Consider the following 19755-nt stretch of genomic DNA (forward strand, 5'->3'; position numbering starts at 1 on the left):
AATTTGGGCTAAAAGCACAAAGAACAGCTGCCTTATATTGTTCATAGTTACTGGATGGAAAAATAACAGATCCCTTACAGGACCACATTCACTTTATGTGTTTACATGCAGCTTCAAAATTTATAGCATTATTCTTCTGCTGTCATGTAGATATGCTGTCAGGCTGCACATCACCATGTGTTTGCCATGTTTTTAACCACACCAGTGTCACCTGCCAAAAAAGGGATTTCCAGTATTTCTCAATAAATAAATAAATAAATAAATGAAAGATTACCAGAACTGAAACTGCTCTAAATGACTTGTTGGCCTTTACTGTCACCTATATCTCACAAATGATATCACGTCATATAACAAGCTATGCAGAGTAAGAAACACTTCTTTTACAAGGTAAAGGTTTTGTACTTATTTAACCAGGTGAAAAGATTTATTGAAGGTAGAAATGTGATTTTCACATCACACTTGGCCAAGTGGGCAGTAGAAACCGCAAGAAGTTGAACACAGCAGATATTTTAAGTGTCCAAAAAAAACTTTGGACAGATGATAATGTTGAACACAGAGTAGGCACAATAAAGCAGTCATAAAGATCTTTGCAAAACAGGTCATTTCTTTAGTTTATGTATATATAAAGGCTTTGTAAATCCTCTTGACTACTGCCTTTTTATCAGTTTATATTTATCAATATAAACACAGAAAATCACTTTTTGGCATGGGGTGGCTTTAATTTTTTTTTTTTAATAAGAGGTTAAAGATGAAGTTAATTTAATTTTCCTTATGTCTTGATCTTTTTCTTTTATATCATGGGTAGGTGTTATATACGCTGTAGCTTCAACCTACACCTTTTCGATTTGTCATTTCTTCTTTTCTTTTAATCATTTTGTGTGCTATAAATGAACCGAATAAAGACAGTTAACCACCGGGAGCACCAGCTACAGCACAGGCTAACTAAAGACGGATTTAGCATTTTTTTTTTTAATCTCTTAAAATGTCTGTGGGAAAATGAACGGCTCTTTGGAGGTATTTCCAAATGACATATTTCCCCCCTTTCGCACCGTTTTTCGTGCTCCCAGCAGCATATCTTTAAGCGCTAACGCCGAGTTAGCGTGAAGGAGCAGGAGATTTTTATCAACAATTTTACGCAGTGTCGCCAATAAGGAAGCTGCAGGCTTCCTACGTTTTCTGTGGTTTTCAAGTAAGCACGAGGGTTAATGGTTTCTATTGGCAACCGGACCCGGATTCTCAAAAACAACAGCTGGCGACGTAAACCGTCCCGTCCTGAGAAGAGACGCGACACAGCCTGGAGGAGTTTGTCGAGACAAAAAGGTTTTTGTGGTTTGTGTATGTGTGGTTTCTTATTATTATTATATAAATATATATTATGCTGTCTCAGTGCCACCTGTTACACACTTGAAAAAATTCCGCTGCAGCTTCTGTTTTGTGAGCGTTGACCTGGATAGCTATTGAATTACAAACATGGAGGACAGTTTTCTTTTGTCGGGACGTCTAATTCAAGACAATAAGTTGACGCTACCCGTGAAATAGAATTTTAAAGACATTTTTAAGTCTTGAGGGATTCAGTATACTGTTGTTGTCAAAAAAGCCGCAGTAACAGGTAGGTTAACAATGGCTCAATAAAAGCCACTGGTACAAATCCAGTCAAGTCGATTTTATTTTACCAGTTCCCTTTGCAGTAGATAAAGTCTTTCTTCTTTTGTCAATGGTAATCTTATTTTGTGTGTGCGTAAAATTTCACCAAACTAATATCAAGTCAGAACAATACAAATACATAGTTATAAATAATAGAAAACACAGTGCAAAAGTTTCAAGCCACTCCTTATGTCTTTAAATTTGGCATCCAAGTAACAAATTTAAGCAACATACTTACCTTCATACAAGACTTTTTTTTTTCATTTTTCATTTTTACAGTGTTACTGAGGAATAGTTCTCCAGGCTTTCTGAAGGTCTTTCAAAGTTTTTTTCTTTTTGGATGTTGGCTACTTTTTCACACCTTTTCACTCCAGTTTTTGTACCTGATAATTTTCAGATAAATAAAAATTTTTTTCGGTTATTTTGAACAACTTAACAATGCAATAAAAAGCATAAAAAGTCTTCTAACCCAAGAGTTGAACTAGTGTTGTGTGTACACATAACAGAAAAATTAGCAATTTTATCTTTTTTTTTTACTAGCAGCCTGTCATAAAACATAATGTGTTTTTCTTTAGTTAAATATATTTTTAAAAATACCAAAAATAAAACAATTGTATTTTTGCACCAACAATTGTGATTCTCAAAGATCTATTAGTTGATAAATGTTCCATACTGAGTAATCAGTATAACTCAGTATAACAATATCTTACCTAAAATCCTGAATAATCTGTACTTATGTGAAATATCCTGAATAAAAAACTCAGGAGTCCGCACTAGTAGTAGGAGAAAAGAAGAAGTGGCAGGTCTAAAAAGAATTACAGGAGATGAACAGTATCTTAAGAAAGAAGATAAGAATTAAGAAACAGGGGGGGGGGGAATCCACCATAGATTTGTCACAGGAACTGAGAGATGGATCTGGCTTTTCAGTTCATATGATATTATTCATCAAAGCTTGATCAGAAATGGCTTTTGTGTATGGGAGGCTGTCGAGGGAAACTAGGAGAAAAGGCTGAGATATTGCAAATTACACAAGAACTGGACTGAAGATCAGAAGATCAATCCAAATTTCAAATCTTTTGGTTCAAATCTTTGTCAGTATGTGCAGAAGAGGTCTAGAGAGTACAACAATGAGTCTCTACAGCATTCTGTAAAGCATGATGGAGGCTCTGTCGTGGTTTGGTGCTGTATTTCAAATAATGGTGTTGGGGATCTTGTCAAAATTGATGGAATTATGAACTCTATGTTGAAGAGTAAAAGTGCTTGTTTATGCTTGTTTTTATTACTTCTTCTTCTTTTTCTTTTTTTACATTTCAACATGTGACAGATATATTTTATCCTCATTTCCTCCGTTAACCATTAGACTACAATGTTGTAATTGCTTTCAACAGCCATGAACAATCCCGCCATTTGAGCAATCATGACTGCTTTGGTTCGACCTGGAGTCAATATTTCAGAGATATGTAAGGAAGGAGACAAGTTCCTTCGGAGCGGTGAGCTGGAGAGAGCCACCTCCTTGTACATGTCTGCCTTCAGGACTCACGCCACCTCTGCGGTGTCCCACATGAGAAAACTGGATAAGTCCGGTCTGGATTTGGTGATCGCTACTCTAGAGGGCTGGCTTGACAGTCATGTGAAGAATCAGCCTGCAGAGGGTCTTAATAAAGGTCTTGCTGCTGTTTTCCTCTCCACACTCAGTCCCAACAATCTGTTAGCCACCATTTACAAAATGGAGTCTCTTCTTCAGAGTGACACGCATGCCTGTGAGGAGATTCTTGCTCGTTGCACTGCTATGCTTGAAGGGAAGCGGAACCTTCCTCCAGAGGGTTCAACTCATGTTTTGTTAGAGATAACTCGAGCCCTCGCCTGCTTGTTATCAGAATCTCACAGGTTAAAGGGACTAAAGATTTACCTCAAAGCTTACCGGAATAGCAAGTCTGAAACTGTCACACTGGTGAAGAGCAGACAAGCGGGATACTTACCCAAAATAGTGAAGGCCTTTGCAGAACAAATCATGCTCATACATCCCACTCTGGTAGTTGACAGCAAGTGGAGAGTGGGAACAAAGGACAATGACAAGCTTGAAGAAGAAACTTCTGCTACTGTTATTGAGTTTTTGCTGTCTATTTCACCTAGTAACAAAGAAGTACAGGAACTCAATGCAGCATATTTGTTTTTGATGGGCAGGTTTATGGACAGTGCAGAGGCATACTCTTCCCTCTTGCAGTATGCTCATGGCCAGAAAATACCAGAGAGTACTATAGAAAAATTGCTCCAAGAAACTCCTGAGAGGACAGCCAGACTCTTGACAAGCCGAGCAGCTGCTTGCTTTTCAGCAGGTGGAAAGATTGCAGAGGAGTGCTCAGATTTGGGGAAAGCATTTGAGACTCACCCAGCCACTGCCCGAATTTACTTCCAAAAGCTGTTCAAAGATCAGGGAACTGGGGTGGCAGCTTGCAACCATCTCCGTCAGCAGGCGGAGAGAGGCCTGTCTGATTACAGAGATCAGGTCCTTGTCCGGGCAGATCTGCGATCTACTGAAGGAGTTGAACTTCTGGACCCTGTTATCACTCAGTTACGGACCCTGTGCCATTTAGAACCTGGTGGGGGAGACAGAGAGTTGCGGGTCCGACTGGCTGATTGTCTTCTCCTCAGAGGAGAGCACAAAGAGGCCCTCTCTATCTGCAGCCAGCTAGCTGCCGCACAAGGTCAGCAGAGCTATCAAAGCACGGTCCACGTCCTTCGCGGATATGCACGATTGCTCTCTGATGACCAGAAGGGTGCATTAGAAGACTTTCAGGCTGTGATTGAACACAATGCCCCCCACCCATCCAGCTGTGTGCGAGCACTTTGTGGCAGGGGCCTCCTGCGAATGATGGGTGGCTTAAACTACCTGACTGCTTTAGACTATGTGACAGCCAGCAGGCTGCATGCTCAGGAAACAGCATTTGCTGTGCGCTGCTTGGTACCCTGGAACTACCGTGGGCTGCTGTTTACTGTTCTGCTGGAGCAGGGACGATTCATGCTTGAAGGGTCTAGAGATCACAAACCCAAGTCCAGTTCTGGTGAAGACTCCCAACAGCACCAAAAGGAGGAACATATGCAGACCCTATCAAAGAGGGACAACCACAGATCAAGGTATGTTTGTTTTAGATATGGTTTACTGAGCAATGCTTTCTCAGAGAAAATATTTTGGCATGTCACAGCAGGAAAAGTCTACTTTATTGCATGGTATGGTCTTTGTTGTGTGTTTTCTCAGTGTGATTGTTGTCCCGTTGTGTTTTTTTTCTGCTTTGTACGTTAGGACTCCTGCTGGTGTCCATTCCCTTGCTCTGTTGCTGATGGAGCTCCAGCCCAGTGCCGATGGGCCTCAGATCTTGGCAGCAGATGCCTTGTACCAGCTTGGTCGGGTGGAGGAGGCTTACCGATTGCTGCTGTCCATCGGGCCCACCAATCCTCGGGCACCTATCTTGGCTCGCCTTGCTTTGCTGCAGCTGCACAGAGGCTTTCTTTATGACACCAATCAGGTATATAAGTTTGAGGTACCAATTTTTCATGTTTAAATGGATTCAGGATTTTTTGTTTCCTGTTTAGGAAACCTAATTTCACACTTGCTTATTTTGTAAAACATATATAAATAAAGCAGGAAGCTGAGTGAAAGCAGAGTGTAGTTCATTATTAGTAGTTTTGGGGAAACACCTTTGTTTATTTAACTAGTTTCCTTTGAATAATTTCTGGATGCACCTTCAAAGTAATTACATTCATGATATAAGGAGCTATGAGGGCTCAAATGTGAAAAAATCTTCAGCGATCAATTCACTTCTAAAATTACCTGATAAGCATCCAAATGTCTGATTTCAGTGTGCGGTAGCTACAGTTTTGTTTTGAAAAGTGTAGCTTTGAGTTTAAAAAAAATGTTAACAATGATTTTAACCACCGAATAGTCCTGATTTACTCTTCATGTCTGTCAATTTTTTCCTGTAGCTGCTGAAAAAGCTCATCTTGTGTGGTGATACCAGCTGCTTGCGCCCCCTGTTGGCAGTGGCACAACAGAAAGACAGAGCACTGCTGCAGGGACACTCCCACTCAGCTGCAAAACGCATTTTGGACCGAGCAAGCGAGGAATGCGCTGTCAGAGAGGCTGTGGCATATCTCTCCATTGCAATTATGGCCTCTGGTGAATAGAATCTGTTTGATGAGTTGTTGATATTTGGTACTGATCTGTTGCTAACTATTGATAGTATTAACCTTGTTGGTTGTTGCATGCAGACTGGAGTAATGATTTGTGGAATTCAGCACAAAACCCAAGCTTTTTTTTAGATTTCACTTTAAAATGTCTTGCAGAACATAACACAAATTACAGATGAGGATAGAATAATTACGCCCACAATGAAAATTTCATTTTTTAAAAAGTATTTCCAGATGCCGGTAAACAGAGAGACAACTTTTTGACACAGCTTTTCCAAACATCCTATTTTTATTTTGGATGATTAGTTGATTTTTACGGAGCCCCGCAAGGGACATGGGAGAAAAAAAAATTACGATGAACTTTTGCGATGTCTTTTACTTTGGACATAGAAACGAAATTATTCACAATAACTGCCAGAGTCAAATTATTAGCCTCCATGATGCTAACAGTTAGTTGGGCATCATTTTTGTGTAGTGTGTAGTCGTTTATTATAGTTTTCAACAAGTCTGAAATCAGGGCTTTTTACAAGCCAGTCAATAACATTCACTTTGGTCTCCTGGAATTAGTTCTTCACCTGGAGTCCCATATATTTTGGGTCGTTATCATGTCAGACAAAGTGATGACCCAGACCCAGTTTTGCTGCTGATTGGTTGAGGTGTTCTTTTAAAATCTTCACAAATCCATCTTAGTTTGTGATTCCTTCCACTGTGACGAGATTCCTATTTCAAGCCGCACTGAAGCATCCCCACAGCATATTACTCCCACCGCTGTGTTTTTCTCTGGGTACAGTGTTCGTTGGGTTATACAGCAGCGTCTCTTTGGCCAAAGAGCTCTAGTTTACAGGCAGCATATTCTTTCTGCAGGGTGTCTTTAGTATATTACAGTCTTATTTGAAAGTGTCTCTTGTGCAGTGGTGGAGTTTTTTTCTTGCAGTCTATTCCTGTGCAGGGCTGCAGTGACTGTCTTTTTTGAGACTACATTTCCCAACTTGGCTAAGTCATTCACAAGTGTCTTTACATATCTCTCTCAGTAGTTTTTTTTTCCAGAGTCATTGAAATCGTTTGCTTCCTACCTCTACCAGGCTTGTTCTGTATTGTGTGGCTCTCTTAGAATTTCTTAATGATGCTTATCACTCCAGTCCACTCCATCTCCTGCTTTATGCACATCAAGATTTTTTTTTCTCAAGCTAAACTGATTTTTGTGTTTTTGGCATGATGGTTTTTCAAGTGACAGCTCAAAGCCTTGCTGAAGTTTTTATACTGTTTGCCATTTTTACAAGCCTTGAGCATTACAATGTTAAACTACATTATATCACATCAGTGGTTTGGGCTTTGAGTTTTTAAGGGGGCTAATTATATTGACTGTGGTAATTCTTGTTTCTTTCTGAAATAATTCTGTTATTGTGTCCAAATAGAAATAATTTTAACTGAAATTTTAAATATCATTGGGAGAAATGAATGAACTGAGCATTATGTCCTCATCCGTAGGTAGATTAGCCATGCATTATTTAACCACACATCTTTTGTGGTTAAACATAAGACCTGAAACCAACTTCTACTGTGTGTATTTGAATCTATGATTTATTTTACACAAATATTGAAACTGACACTAAAATGAGATTACACATACATATAAAAACAGTCAATTCATTGTTTTTCTCAGGTGGCGAGGCAGCTGAATCACTACTAGAAAGAGCGAGGTGCTACGCTTTGCTGGGTCAGCGAAAAACAGCCATATTTGACTTCAGTGCCATTCTGAAGGAGCATCCGAAACACGTGCATGCCCTCTGTGGAAGAGGTTTCACATATCTCATGCTGAATCAACAAAAGGTTTTTTTTTTCCTCTAGTCTTATCTATCATTGAAACTCGATACTATTGCCCTTTTTGTTCAGGTGGTTACAGCTAAGTGCTTGAGTGATATGTTGCTTGTGAAACAGCTGTAGCGTAAAACAACCTGAGATTCCTTACTATTAAGTCAAACTAAATTATTGTACAATTATTAAATAAAATGTTCTCCTCTGGGCTTTCCTGATAACAGGAATTTAAGCATTCGAATAATTTAAGCAACAATCATAGCTTTAAAACATACAGGGAGTGCAGAATTATTAGGCAAGTTGTATTTTTGAGGAATAATGTTATTATTGAACAACAACCATGTTCTCAATGAACCCAAAAAACTCATTAATATCAAAGCTGAATGTTTTTGGAAGTAGTTTTTAGTTTGTTTTTAGTTTTAGCTATTTTAGGGGGATATCTGTGTGTGCAGGTGACTATTACTGTGCATAATTATTAGGCAACTTAACAAAAAACAAATATATACCCATTTCAATTATTTATTTTTACCAGTGAAACCAATATAACATCTCCACATTCACAAATATACATTTCTGACATTCAAAAACAAAACAAAAACAAATCAGCGACCAATATAGCCACCTTTCTTTGCAAGGACACTCAAAAGCCTGCCATCCATGGATTCTGTCAGTGTTTTGATCTGTTCACCATCAACATTGCGTGCAGCAGCAACCACAGCCTCCCAGACACTGTTCAGAGAGGTGTACTGTTTTCCCTCCTTGTAAATCTCACATTTGATGATGGACCACAGGTTCTCAATGGGGTTCAGATCAGGTGAACAAGGTGGCCATGTCATTAGTTTTTCTTCTTTTATACCCTTTCTTGCCAGCCACGCTGTGGAGTACTTGGACGCGTGTGATGGAGCATTGTCCTGCATGAAAATCATGTTTTTCTTGAAGGATGCAGACTTCTTCCTGTACCACTGCTTGAAGAAGGTGTCTTCCAGAAACTGGCAGTAGGACTGGGAGTTGAGCTTGACTCCATCCTCAACCCGAAAGGGCCCCACAAGCTCATCTTTGATGATACCAGCCCAAACCAGTACTCCACCTCCACCTTGCTGGCGTCTGAGTTGGACTGGAGCTCTCTGCCCTTTACCAATCCAGCCACGGGCCCATCCATCTGGCCCATCAAGACTCACTCTCATTTCATCAGTCCATAAAACCTTAGAAAAACCAGTCTTGAGATATTTCTTGGCCCAGTCTTGACGTTTCAGCTTGTGTGTCTTGTTCAGTGGTGGTCGTCTTTCAGCCTTTCTTACCTTGGCCATGTCTCTGAGTATTGCACACCTTGTGCTTTTGGGCACTCCAGTGATGTTGCAGCTCTGAAATATGGCCAAACTGGTGGCAAGTGGCATCTTGGCAGCTGCACGCTTGACTTTTCTCAGTTCATGGGCAGTTATTTTGCGCCTTGGTTTTTCCACACGCTTCTTGCGACCCTGTTGACTATTTTGAATGAAACGCTTGAATGTTCGATGATGAAGTCCAGACGCTTTTCTTTGCAAGCTCCTTTGACTACGATGACCTGGATGACTGAGAACCTTCACAGACATTTCGATGATCACGCTTCAGAAGCTTTGCAATTTTGAGACTGCTGCATCCCTCTGCAAGATATCTCAGTATTTTTGACTTTTCTGAGCCTGTCAAGTCCTTCTTTTGACCCATTTTGCCAAAGGAAAGGACGTTGCCTAATAATTATGCACACCTGATATAGGGTGTTGATGTCATTAGACCACACCCCTTCTCATTACAGAGATGCACATCACCTAATATGCTTAATTGGTAGTAGGCTTTCGAGCCTATACAGCTTGGAGTAAGACAACATGCATGAAGAGGATGATGTGGACAAAATACTCATTTGCGTAATAATTCTGCACTCCCTGTACAATTATATAATGGGATAAAGCCTCACCACATATGTTTTTTTCTTCTGGTGGACCTGAGAAATGTCTCTTAAAAGACATTTTCAGTATTTATTTTCAGTAATTGCAGAAAATGAACCCAGGACCTGACTAAATGTAACAGTGGTAGCTAGTTTAAAGCCCTTTTGGTGTAGCCTGGAGAGCGTATATCATATTACTCTTACACCTTGCCTCCTTGATATTAAAGTGTTAATTTATCAGTCTGTGTTTAGAGAAATTGCTTCAGTTTTATAATATTGTAATAATAAAATCACTTTCGGTGAAATGCCCCACAGGGACCCTAATGTTGAATTAAGAATAAAAATTAATGCCAAGGTTTCCAAGGCTACTTTCTCTCTTCGTATCATTGAGCCTTTAACCTAATTTGAGTTTTCCCCTAAACATAAAGCGACACCTTGTGGCTTTCTGGGGAAATCTGTTTGAAAAAGGGGTGCCACAGAATTGTGATCTTTATAAATATACCAGTCTTATGCTAACACTTATTAACATGGTCTAGAAAAATTATGAAAAGTATGATATGCATGTTGGACTGCATGTTGAAATAAAGTATAACATTTGAACTCTGTTCTCCCTCTAGGAATGTACTCATGATATCCTGGCAGCACTTCAGATAAATGCTGACATAGTGACCAAAGACATTCTTTCACTCAAGGACAGGGCACAGAAGCTGGTCTGTGATTGGCTGCATCAGTTCTGTCGTACCAATCTGTCAGATATTGTGGCCACTCATGGTGTTCCCTGCCATGAAGAGCAGCTTAGAGAGGCTTTCATAATTGGTGGAGCTTTGATGAGGGCTGACTGTAGAAACCCCAGATGGCATCTGCTCTATGTGGACATCCTTTTGGCAAAAGGTGAGATTGTGGGGGAAATTTTCTGAGCCGGATCCTTGCTAGGATTGGAAATCATCTGCCTAGCAGCTTATGGCTTAGGCTGTGTGACGTTTCCAATTTGACAAAAAGCACTATTGCACCTGTCATCCCCTGTTCTCAGTAATCCATACTTCTGTTATGGTCCACCTGCTCCAGGTGAGGTCAAATCAGCAGGCGTGCATCTGTGCCAGATATTTGGCCAGGAGCCAAGAGATGCAGTGGCCCAGGCTCGGGTGGGTGTGGTGGATGCCTGGCAGAAGAAGTACTGCAGCGCAGCTCGCAGGCTCAGCAAACTGGCTGAGAAGGATTCATCCTATTTTGACTTCTTGCTGGCTCTCATCCCATTTAATCAGCGGAAATGCATGGCACAGGTAAGTGTACAGGAAACCCAGATTTAGTACCAGATGAGCAGATCTGCCAAAGTTGTTTGTTCTGGCTTTGTCAGCGTTATTTTTCATCAAAAAAAAAAATGTTTATGTCAGGATATTTCCATGATATTACAAAAACCCCATGTCATTTCTCTCTATTGAACCAATGGGTGTTATAGTTGTATGTATATATTCTATGTATGTATTTTCATTTATGGTAAAATACAGTACAAACATGTGGCGGGTCCACCATCTCACAATGACTATCTTAGATGCCTAAATTAGATGGCAAAGTCAATAATGTGAATCTGATACATATCTACTCTAAACTACATGTACACTGGGACAGGAAGCAGCTCAGGAGGCCAACAGTGTGTCATCATGTGGTCAGTGGAAGCAGGCGCTCACCCTCCTGACTGTGGCAGTACAATCAGGGGGCAGTCAGAGAATGGAGTATCTTCACCAGCGGGCTGTGTGCCTGGCACAGCTGGGCTTACATGAGCGGGCTATATCTGATCTGGACAGAGTTATACAGAAACACGATGGACCTGACTACAGCTGTTCAGACCACCCTCAAGTCCGGGTGGAGGATTTGTGCTTGCGAGGTCGCAGCCTGGTGCTCTGCTCCAAAGAAGGGCCAGCTCTGGAGGACTTCATCCGGGCCCTGGAGCTCAACAGAGAACAGGCCATCAAGTGTGTGGAGGCTGGGCTAGGAAAACTGCCTCTGGCTGAGTGCTTCCTGCGGGGGGCGCTGCAGCATTATGGGGAGCAACATCTCAGTAAGGCTTGGACCTTGATTGAATGTGGCCTCCTTTTGGACAGTGAGAACACAGAGCTCCGCAGACTGAGGGCAAAAGTCAAACGAGAAGTGGCCAATCCTTGCAACGTGAACTAGTGTTGACTGTGAACTGGACACAGAATCTCCAGTGGAGCCGCAAAAGCTCCAATCAGGTCAATGTCCTACCTCAAAATTAGAAACAAAGAAAAGAAAAACCTAATCCCAATCATTTTGTTATGCTCAGCTTCCTAAATTTCATGGGATGTTTGGTGCTTCCAGAGCACCCATTGCTACTGTTCATATTATTCCCTCAAAGTTCAGTTTAAACTTACAGGATTAACATCAGTGTCTTTACGATTACATCAAAGCAAATATATTTTTTATTAGAGGAGTAAGTGAATTAATATTTAACACCACAAACACTTATGACATAAAACATTAGCAATGTAATTAATATGATAATCACAAAAAACAATAACTATGCTATCATAATGTATAAGCAAAATCATTCAGCGTTCAATGCTGTCACACCTAGATGAGTGATATAAGAAAGTGCCAAGTGTGCAGGTTTTATGCTTTTCAAATGAAGACAAATCTTTAATCATATCCATGGTGGCAAACACAATTTAGCACTCAGAAGTACATGTGATTATAAATACTGAAATTTAGTTCACACTGCTGCCATTGGAGAATAATTAAACATAATGTCAAAACACAAGTAGTTTTCACTGTGCCTCTACTACGACTTTTTGCATTGTATGATGTATATAGCATTAGATTTATGCATATACTGCTCATGTAGCTGAGATGAAACATTCACTGTGGTATTATGCATACACAGTAATGTATTGTGGTTCCATATTGCCAAAGTAGGACTTCTCCCACTCACTCATGAGGTCAAAGTGCAGTGGGCGGTCACAGAAGGTGCAGGAAGCGGTCGCCGGGCCATTGAGCAGAAGACCTGCTTCCTGCCAAACATCCACCAGTTTCCCTGTGAATGATAAAAGTGTTTGTAAGAATAAACAGTTAAATGTTGATATTTATTTTCTTTTAAAATGTTTAAAAGTTCTGGTCTGATTATTCTAGCACGTGCCATTTTTTAAGCTCCCCATAGAGCACGGTCATTTAGGGGAGCAGGTCAATGTCAAGAGAGCCACAATGTCTTGTGGGAAAACATTTGCACTGACCATTATCCCCATATTTTGCCAGATATTTAGCAGAACACCTCTGACCTAATTACAGCAAGTGGCCTCACACTCACCCACAAAGTACTCCATCATTTTGGGGTTGTGATGAGGAGATGGAGCCAGTCTCAGCAGCTCCTCACCACGAGGCACTGTGGGGTAGTTGATGGCCTGTACGTAGATGTTGTGCCTCTCCAGAAGGATGTCACACACCTTGGTGTTCAGCTCAGCGTTGCCCACCTGGAAAATAAATCATAAAAGATGGCACGTGTCATTTAGGAGAAACTTTTATTCTGCACAGTTAGGTAGTGCATACATGGATGAATCGTTTTACTCAGCCTGTAGAGTCTAGATTAGATCTCTGGAATAATTATGGGCTGCTTAATTGGTTAGTTCTACTCAAAATTTCAATCTGTTAAAAATAATAAAAAATTCTAAACTAATTAAATAAACTGGTATGCAGTTGTTCAAGCCTATTATACAATTTTAAAACTCAGTTTACTTAATTGTTTACTTATTTGTGCAATTTAATCACGATTAAAGACTATAACTAAGTCTGTGTTACCCTCCCGACTTCATCTGACCTACGTTGTACTTTCTAGGTTTATAAAATGAATAAGTATTATAATATATATAATAAGGAAAATCAGGTTTAACTAACAAGTGATACTGAAATAGCGGTGGCTGTAATCCAGTGTCCATTTAGCTGTGCTAAATCTTTTTACCCGAATGGGGATGATGTGGCTGGGGCAGTTGACCACCGGTAGGCCTTTATCCATGAGCAGCTGCCTCATGTGTTTGACATTCCTCTGGTGGGCTCTGCGGAGCGCCTGCCCCTCTTCACTCTTCAAGACCCGCACAGACTCCAGCGCTCCGGCCAGGACCATCGGGGGAAGGGCCGTTGTGAAGATGAAGCCGGCTGCGTAGGAGCGCACTGTGTCCACCAGGGCAGCGCTGCTGGCGATGTAGCCTCCCACACAGCCAAAGGCTTTACCTGAAATAGTAACAAATGACAGATTCTATGTAAAGTGGTGGGGAGAGCATTTATTAAGTGTAAATAAAAATGACATACTTTTTTTTTTCTTACATTGCCATTTTGTATAACTTTATTATTTCTACATTAATACATTTCACAGGTGTAAATTTTTTTTAAGTTATTTACATTTTTATTGTAAAAATATGATTATTGTGACATCAATATATAAACATTGAAAAAAGCAGAATGCATAAAAAATTTACACAAAATGTATTAAGTCTGAATCAAATGAATTTTAATATTTCTAACACACCAGCTAAAACACTCCCAAGTCAATTTGTATCAGTTTCTTAGTTAAGTTTCATCATTATTTTTTTCATTTACTGTCATGTGAACTGTTGTAACCAGACTTTGAAAAAGTCTGATGTTGTAATCCAGGATTAATTCACAAGGATTTCTACCAAAAGCCTTGCATCAAGTTTCACACCACGCAGTCTGCCTGTGGACAGTTTTATCAGAACAGCCAGAGAGGGAGTAGAACTGACGCTCAGCTGATAAAACCTCTGCTTCCTGTGATGAGAGCTCACTTCTCTCCTGACCTTATTGAACCAACAGGGGCGCAGTATCATGCCTGTTAAAAGTTATTGCTCCTTTGTTGGCAATGCGACAGTGACAGTTACTGCAGCAGAGGCTGTAAATGGGAGTTGGGCCAGTAGCAGAGCCTGTGAGAGTTTGAAGCTGTTTACCTTGTCCCGCTTAATAATAATAATAATGGATTGCATTTATATAGTGCTTTTCGGGACCCCTCAAAGCACTTTACAATACCACTATTCATTCACACACTGGTGAATGAAAGCTACAGTTGTAGCCACAGCTGCCCTGGGGCAGACTGACAGAGGCGAGGCTGCCATATCGCACCATCAGCCCCTCTGGCCACCACCAGTAGGCAGTAGGTGAAGTGTCTTGCCCAAGGACACAACGACCGAGACTGTCTGAGCTGGGGCTCGAACCGGCAACCTCCCGATTACAAGACGAACACCCAACTCTTGAGCCACGATCGCCCCTGAGCTTATGCTCAAGATGAAAGGACAAAACTGCTGGTGTGAGAGAAGTGGATAACTCACCTAAGGTTCCAGAAACAATGTCAATCTTGTGCATAATGTTGTCTCTCTCGCCCACTCCAGCTCCGTGGGCTCCGTACAGGCCCACGGCATGAACCTCATCAACAAATGTCAGCGCTCCGTAACGATGGGCTACATCGCACAGCTCTTCCAGAGGACATATGGCACCTGAAAAATTAGAACGGTGTTTAGGTGAACAACAGGGTATAAGAGTAGCAAGTATTTAAGATCTAAAACAGGTGACATACTGAAGGAAAAAGCACAACTTTTCCAATAGCTGATCCTTGATCTGGTGTTTTCATGATGGAGGTGGAGAACATGTCAGCCCAAATGATGCTAAATTTGATTGAAAACTGGTGAATCTCAAGGCCATGGTTTATGACTTACCAGTATGTAATCTTCAGAGTCATAAAACCATTCAGTGACTAGTGCACTGTAGATGGGGGAGTTTTCATTGATAAAGAGGTCACTCCCTTTTGGAGAAAAATGTTTAAGCAAAGACTAATTAATCACTCACAGCAACTTTACGAAAAAGAGACACCGGATCCCTCAACTGTAGAGGGTCAAAGGATGGGTGTTTTTCCTTTAATTTGTCAACCACCGCATCCAAAATGTGTGATTAAGAAGTATGTGGTGAGTTATTCTCACAGATTTTGGAAACAAATATTTAAATCATAAAAGAACACATAAAAGAATTTAAAAAACATGATTAATATCAGTTTTTGCTTTTAAAAGTATGATCAGCTCGTGCTTTATGGAGCTGTCACTGGTGTAATATGCTGAAAAAACTGAGCTGAGAACAATACAATACTCTTTATCAAATATCATTTTAAACTTATACTGGTGATAATTGTTGAACTTTTTAAAGGAGGTGCATCCAACATCTGCTTAGAAGGGAACTCCTTCAAGGTATTATAATTCCAGCTGATGACCCCCTGAAGCAGCTTGAGAGAAAGAGATAATGGAAAAATAAGAGTCTTGTTTCCAAAAGTGCTTTTTCAAACGTTTGACTTCGTGGTTCTCACCGTCCATTGAGTGCACAGTCTCAAACGCCACTATTTTTGGTGTCGTAGGGTCTGAGCGTTGGAGCAGTTCCTCCAGGTGTCGACTGTCATTGTGGCGGAAGATGAAACGCTTGGCTCCGCTGTTCCTGATGCCCTGAATCATGGATGCGTGGTTCCCAGCATCGGAGTAGATCTCGCACCCTGTACAAAACAGTGAATAGATCATTAAACAAATAAAAAACAACTGCTAACTGCTAAATAACTAATAAATAGTTAACATTGATTTTAATGTTGAGGTAATTATTTACCTGGCAGCATCTTAGCCAGAGTGAAGAGGGTGGAGTCATTTGCCACAAAGCAGGAGGAGAAGACCAACGCTGCATCTTTCTGGTGTAGCTCGGCAAGCTCCTTCTCCAGAGACACATGGAAGTTGCTGGTGCCTGAAATGTTCCTCGTCCCACCAGCTCCTGCACCATGCTTGTCCAGAGCATCTCTGTGGACATCCACAACAAAAAGGTACAACATCAAGCCCAGATACAAAACAATGAAACCAGCTCCCTGTTTCGACTTGCGAGACAGACACACTCTCTGTTTTTAAGAGTAGGGTTGAAATGTTCCTTTTTGATAAAGTTTATAGTCCGGGGTGGATCACACTCTCTGTGTGTTTACACACCACTTTGCATTCAGTCTTTAGTTATTATTAATCTCTGTCTCTCTTCTACAGCCGGTCTTCTGCCCCTCACCATTTACCAGTCATTGCAAATGGAAATCTCGGAGTCTGATTCTGCTGGCAGTTTCTTCCTGTTAAAATGGAGTTTTTCTTTCCCACTGTTGCCAAATGCTTGCTCAAAGGGAGCCTTCTGATTGTTGGGGTTTTCTCTCTATAACCATACCTTAAAATAGATAAATAAAACTGCATTAAACTGAAGTGAATCGCATATCTTCTACACTGTGCCCAGTATGCTTATGTTTTTCCGTCAAATTCTCGAGTCCTTTGAGTTTATTTGGTTTCACTTCTTGCAAGAATGATGCAATTTAAACATAAGATTACCCAAGCCAGTCTACAGCTTTGTATCGCCATAAGGATAATTAATTACTCAAATCCAAACAGTATCTGCAAATATGTGGTCCAAAACCAAGTAGTGCATAGATTAAAATTTTGAGCCGCTGAAAAGTAATATGATATTTGCTGGGTCCTGTTACCTGATGGCGCTGAAGACCCGTGGGTGCCGACTCATTCCTAGATAGTCATTGCTGCACCAGACGGACACCTGGGAGCCTTCCCGCCCAGAAATGGAGTAATCCTCAGCAAACGGGAAGACCTCAGCACTCCTGTTCACTGTCTTGAAGACTCTGTATGTGTGGTCCTTCTTTTTCACAGCAATCTTCTCCATGAAGAACTGATCATAGTCATAGCTGGGGCCAGCTGTGGAAAGAATAGTTTTGACTGGGCTTCAGTTACTCTACAGCATCCAATAGACAGCTTTTTATTGCTGAATATTTACCACAGAATATTACAATGAAATGCCTGGAGGGGTAAAGCCCTTTTATTTGTATAACATACCCATGTTGTCTTTGAGGAGGTGGGTAACACTGTTGGGTTGAGCTGAAGTTGGGCACGCAGAATCCTTTACACCTTTCAGAGAAGCCATCAAACCTGTCAGAGAGGAGTGTGATTGTGTCAAATTTATAAATATTTTGTCCCCTATTTTTGTAATTCGTCAGATTTTCTTCTATTAAAGCTCAAATTCTGCTACTCTGATGATAGCATCGCTGCAGGTACTTAATTCCTACCACTTTCTTGAACATCCTCCTGTACTTCAGGGCTGGCTCGGACCATTCCAATCTGGGAGCTGACAAAAGGGCATCCCTTTGATACGGACACAGCCACCTGAGTAGCAGTTTGAGCAAAGAGCCTCCTTTGTTCAGCTGTGGGAAGCTGTTGATCCTGGGGTTTGGGGGCCGAGACGTTCAGCTTGGCTTCCAGAGAGCCCGGGCCGCTCACGGTGATCTGACGAGCGATGAGGGGGCAGTGATTCGCAAGAGACAGCAAGGCGGCTCCGGTTCTCCTTAAAGCCGGCTTTGGAGCCAACTTGAGGAAGGGGCAGTGATGGAGGAAGGCAGCCATGATACTGAAGCTGTTCTTACTCTGGGTTAAGACAGAAGATGGGACAGAAGATTTTGCCTTACGTGGGTGAAGATTAGAAATTACATAGCATAGAGTCTCTGTGATACAACCCAGATTTATTTATTTAATTACTTTAGGTAAAAATAGCCTGTTTTAGTCAAATACACTATATGGTAATTCCCTAACTCCCTTCACAAATGATCTAAAGCTCATGCCTTAGCTTAACATGCAAAAATGCAAAAAATGCAAAAATGCAAAATGATGTTAACTGGTAATGGCAACTTGACTGGTAATGGCTCAGCTTAGAAAGCAGTAGGTGCCTCCTCCTGGGTGCGGCATGGAGCAGCCGCTTATCTTAACTCTGCAGGCACGTAAGAGCTACTTACTTGCATCATCAGCTGAGTCTGATTACCATGGAAGCTTTCAAATAATCCGATAAAACAGACGTTTCTTTTTGGTTAATGGCCATTATTTCCTGAGTCCGAAAAGTTTTTCAGACTCAGGAAAAATACTCACTAAAGCACACTCTACCACACAAATGTACTGATGTATATTGTAATTTGCTGGTGAGCACCTGTATGTGTAGTTTAGTTGGCTACAGGAACAGGTTCTATGATTTCCCACATTATTTTTGTAGTCAGCAGAAATAGTGTGGGAAGCAGTTGTTGTGAAGTCTGGGTTTTCTCTTGAAGTCTGATGTTATCTTTAACTGCTACTTCCATTTAAACCACAAAAGTAGGTCAAATTATTTTTTCACCTTATGATTGTTTGGTTAATTACTTTAAATACATTTAAATACTGACGCACAAAGCAACAAGAAGAAGAAGGCAGCTAACCAACAAAAAATGAATACATCCTCATTTATTAATTAATGATGGAGTATCCACACCAGATGTTTTTATCTCAGTTAAGAATATTTAAATCAAGCATATACAATTACAACAAAAATAAAATAAAAACAATGACTATAATTGATCAGAGCAGGGTTAATAATGAAGAAAACTCACCTGTTGACCTGCACTGAGGACGAACTTCCAAACAGCAAATAGGCAGAGGGTCAGTAAGTGTCAACAGTTACTGGTCAGATGTTGAGGCGCATTATGCAATCAGCTCAGTTCCCACCCATCAGAGGTGTCTGCGGATCTCAGCTTTGGGGGGGCCACAAAAGGGTGTTGTTTGTGTTTGTGGGAGGTGCAAAGACACTGATAGGGTTCCTATCGGCACACGCTGTGTTGTGGCACGCGCTGCTACTTAAAATAATGGTGAGAACAAGTTTGTGGTAACAATCTCAATATCTTCATGTTCCACAGCTTGTGAATATGAGATCTATTACACCACAACAAAGAGTGCACGAAGATGCCGCAGATGATGAGCCTAAATTATCAGATGACATGATGTCATGTTCAAGTCACACTGCAATTTTCTACCAATATAGAAAGCAATGCCATCTCCTATAATAAACCACACTATCAGGTTATTTTGGCTCTTTGTGTTTTACTTTAACAGAGAAATGAGGACATTGTATGATTAACGTTTCTTTATGAATGTTCATAACACATACAGTTTTATAGGTTTTTTTTTAAAAAAACATAGCAAAAGCTGTCTCTGTGATACTTTAATGTACTCACACAGAAACAGTTTATACAGTAGAGCACAGTACAGAACAGATGAAGGTTAGAGAAAATAAATGTTCACAAATTATTTGCTCTACTTGCAAATGTATTG

At 40.7% G+C, this 19755-nt stretch overlaps 2 protein-coding genes across 2 annotated transcripts; one reads left to right on the forward strand and one right to left on the reverse strand.

The window, feature by feature from the left end:
* Window positions 1–2557: 2557 nt before the first annotated feature.
* ttc34 (tetratricopeptide repeat domain 34) lies at window positions 2558–12609 on the forward strand. The gene is made up of 7 exons (XM_080295512.1): window positions 2558–4779; window positions 4946–5168; window positions 5626–5818; window positions 7493–7659; window positions 10180–10470; window positions 10558–10842; window positions 11189–12609. Exons 1-7 carry the CDS (start codon window positions 3062–3064, stop codon window positions 11732–11734), a joined length of 3423 nt encoding a protein of 1140 aa, XP_080151638.1. The 5' UTR covers window positions 2558–3061; the 3' UTR covers window positions 11735–12609.
* Window positions 12186–19502, reverse strand: LOC113013310 (5-aminolevulinate synthase, erythroid-specific, mitochondrial-like). Its single transcript, XM_026154119.2, has 10 exons — window positions 19038–19502; window positions 17697–18051; window positions 17467–17559; window positions 17106–17328; window positions 16211–16395; window positions 15924–16103; window positions 14902–15066; window positions 13527–13795; window positions 12879–13041; window positions 12186–12608 (listed from the first exon to the last, which is right to left on the reverse strand). The coding sequence occupies exons 2-10, from the start codon at window positions 18028–18030 to the stop codon at window positions 12445–12447; spliced, it is 1776 nt and encodes a 591-aa protein (XP_026009904.1). The 5' UTR covers window positions 18031–18051; window positions 19038–19502; the 3' UTR covers window positions 12186–12444.
* Between the last annotated feature and the right edge of the window lie 253 nt (window positions 19503–19755).

Source organism: Astatotilapia calliptera, chromosome 20, assembly GCF_964374335.1.
Source record: "Astatotilapia calliptera chromosome 20, fAstCal68.1, whole genome shotgun sequence".
Classification (NCBI taxonomy): domain Eukaryota; kingdom Metazoa; phylum Chordata; class Actinopteri; order Cichliformes; family Cichlidae; genus Astatotilapia; species Astatotilapia calliptera.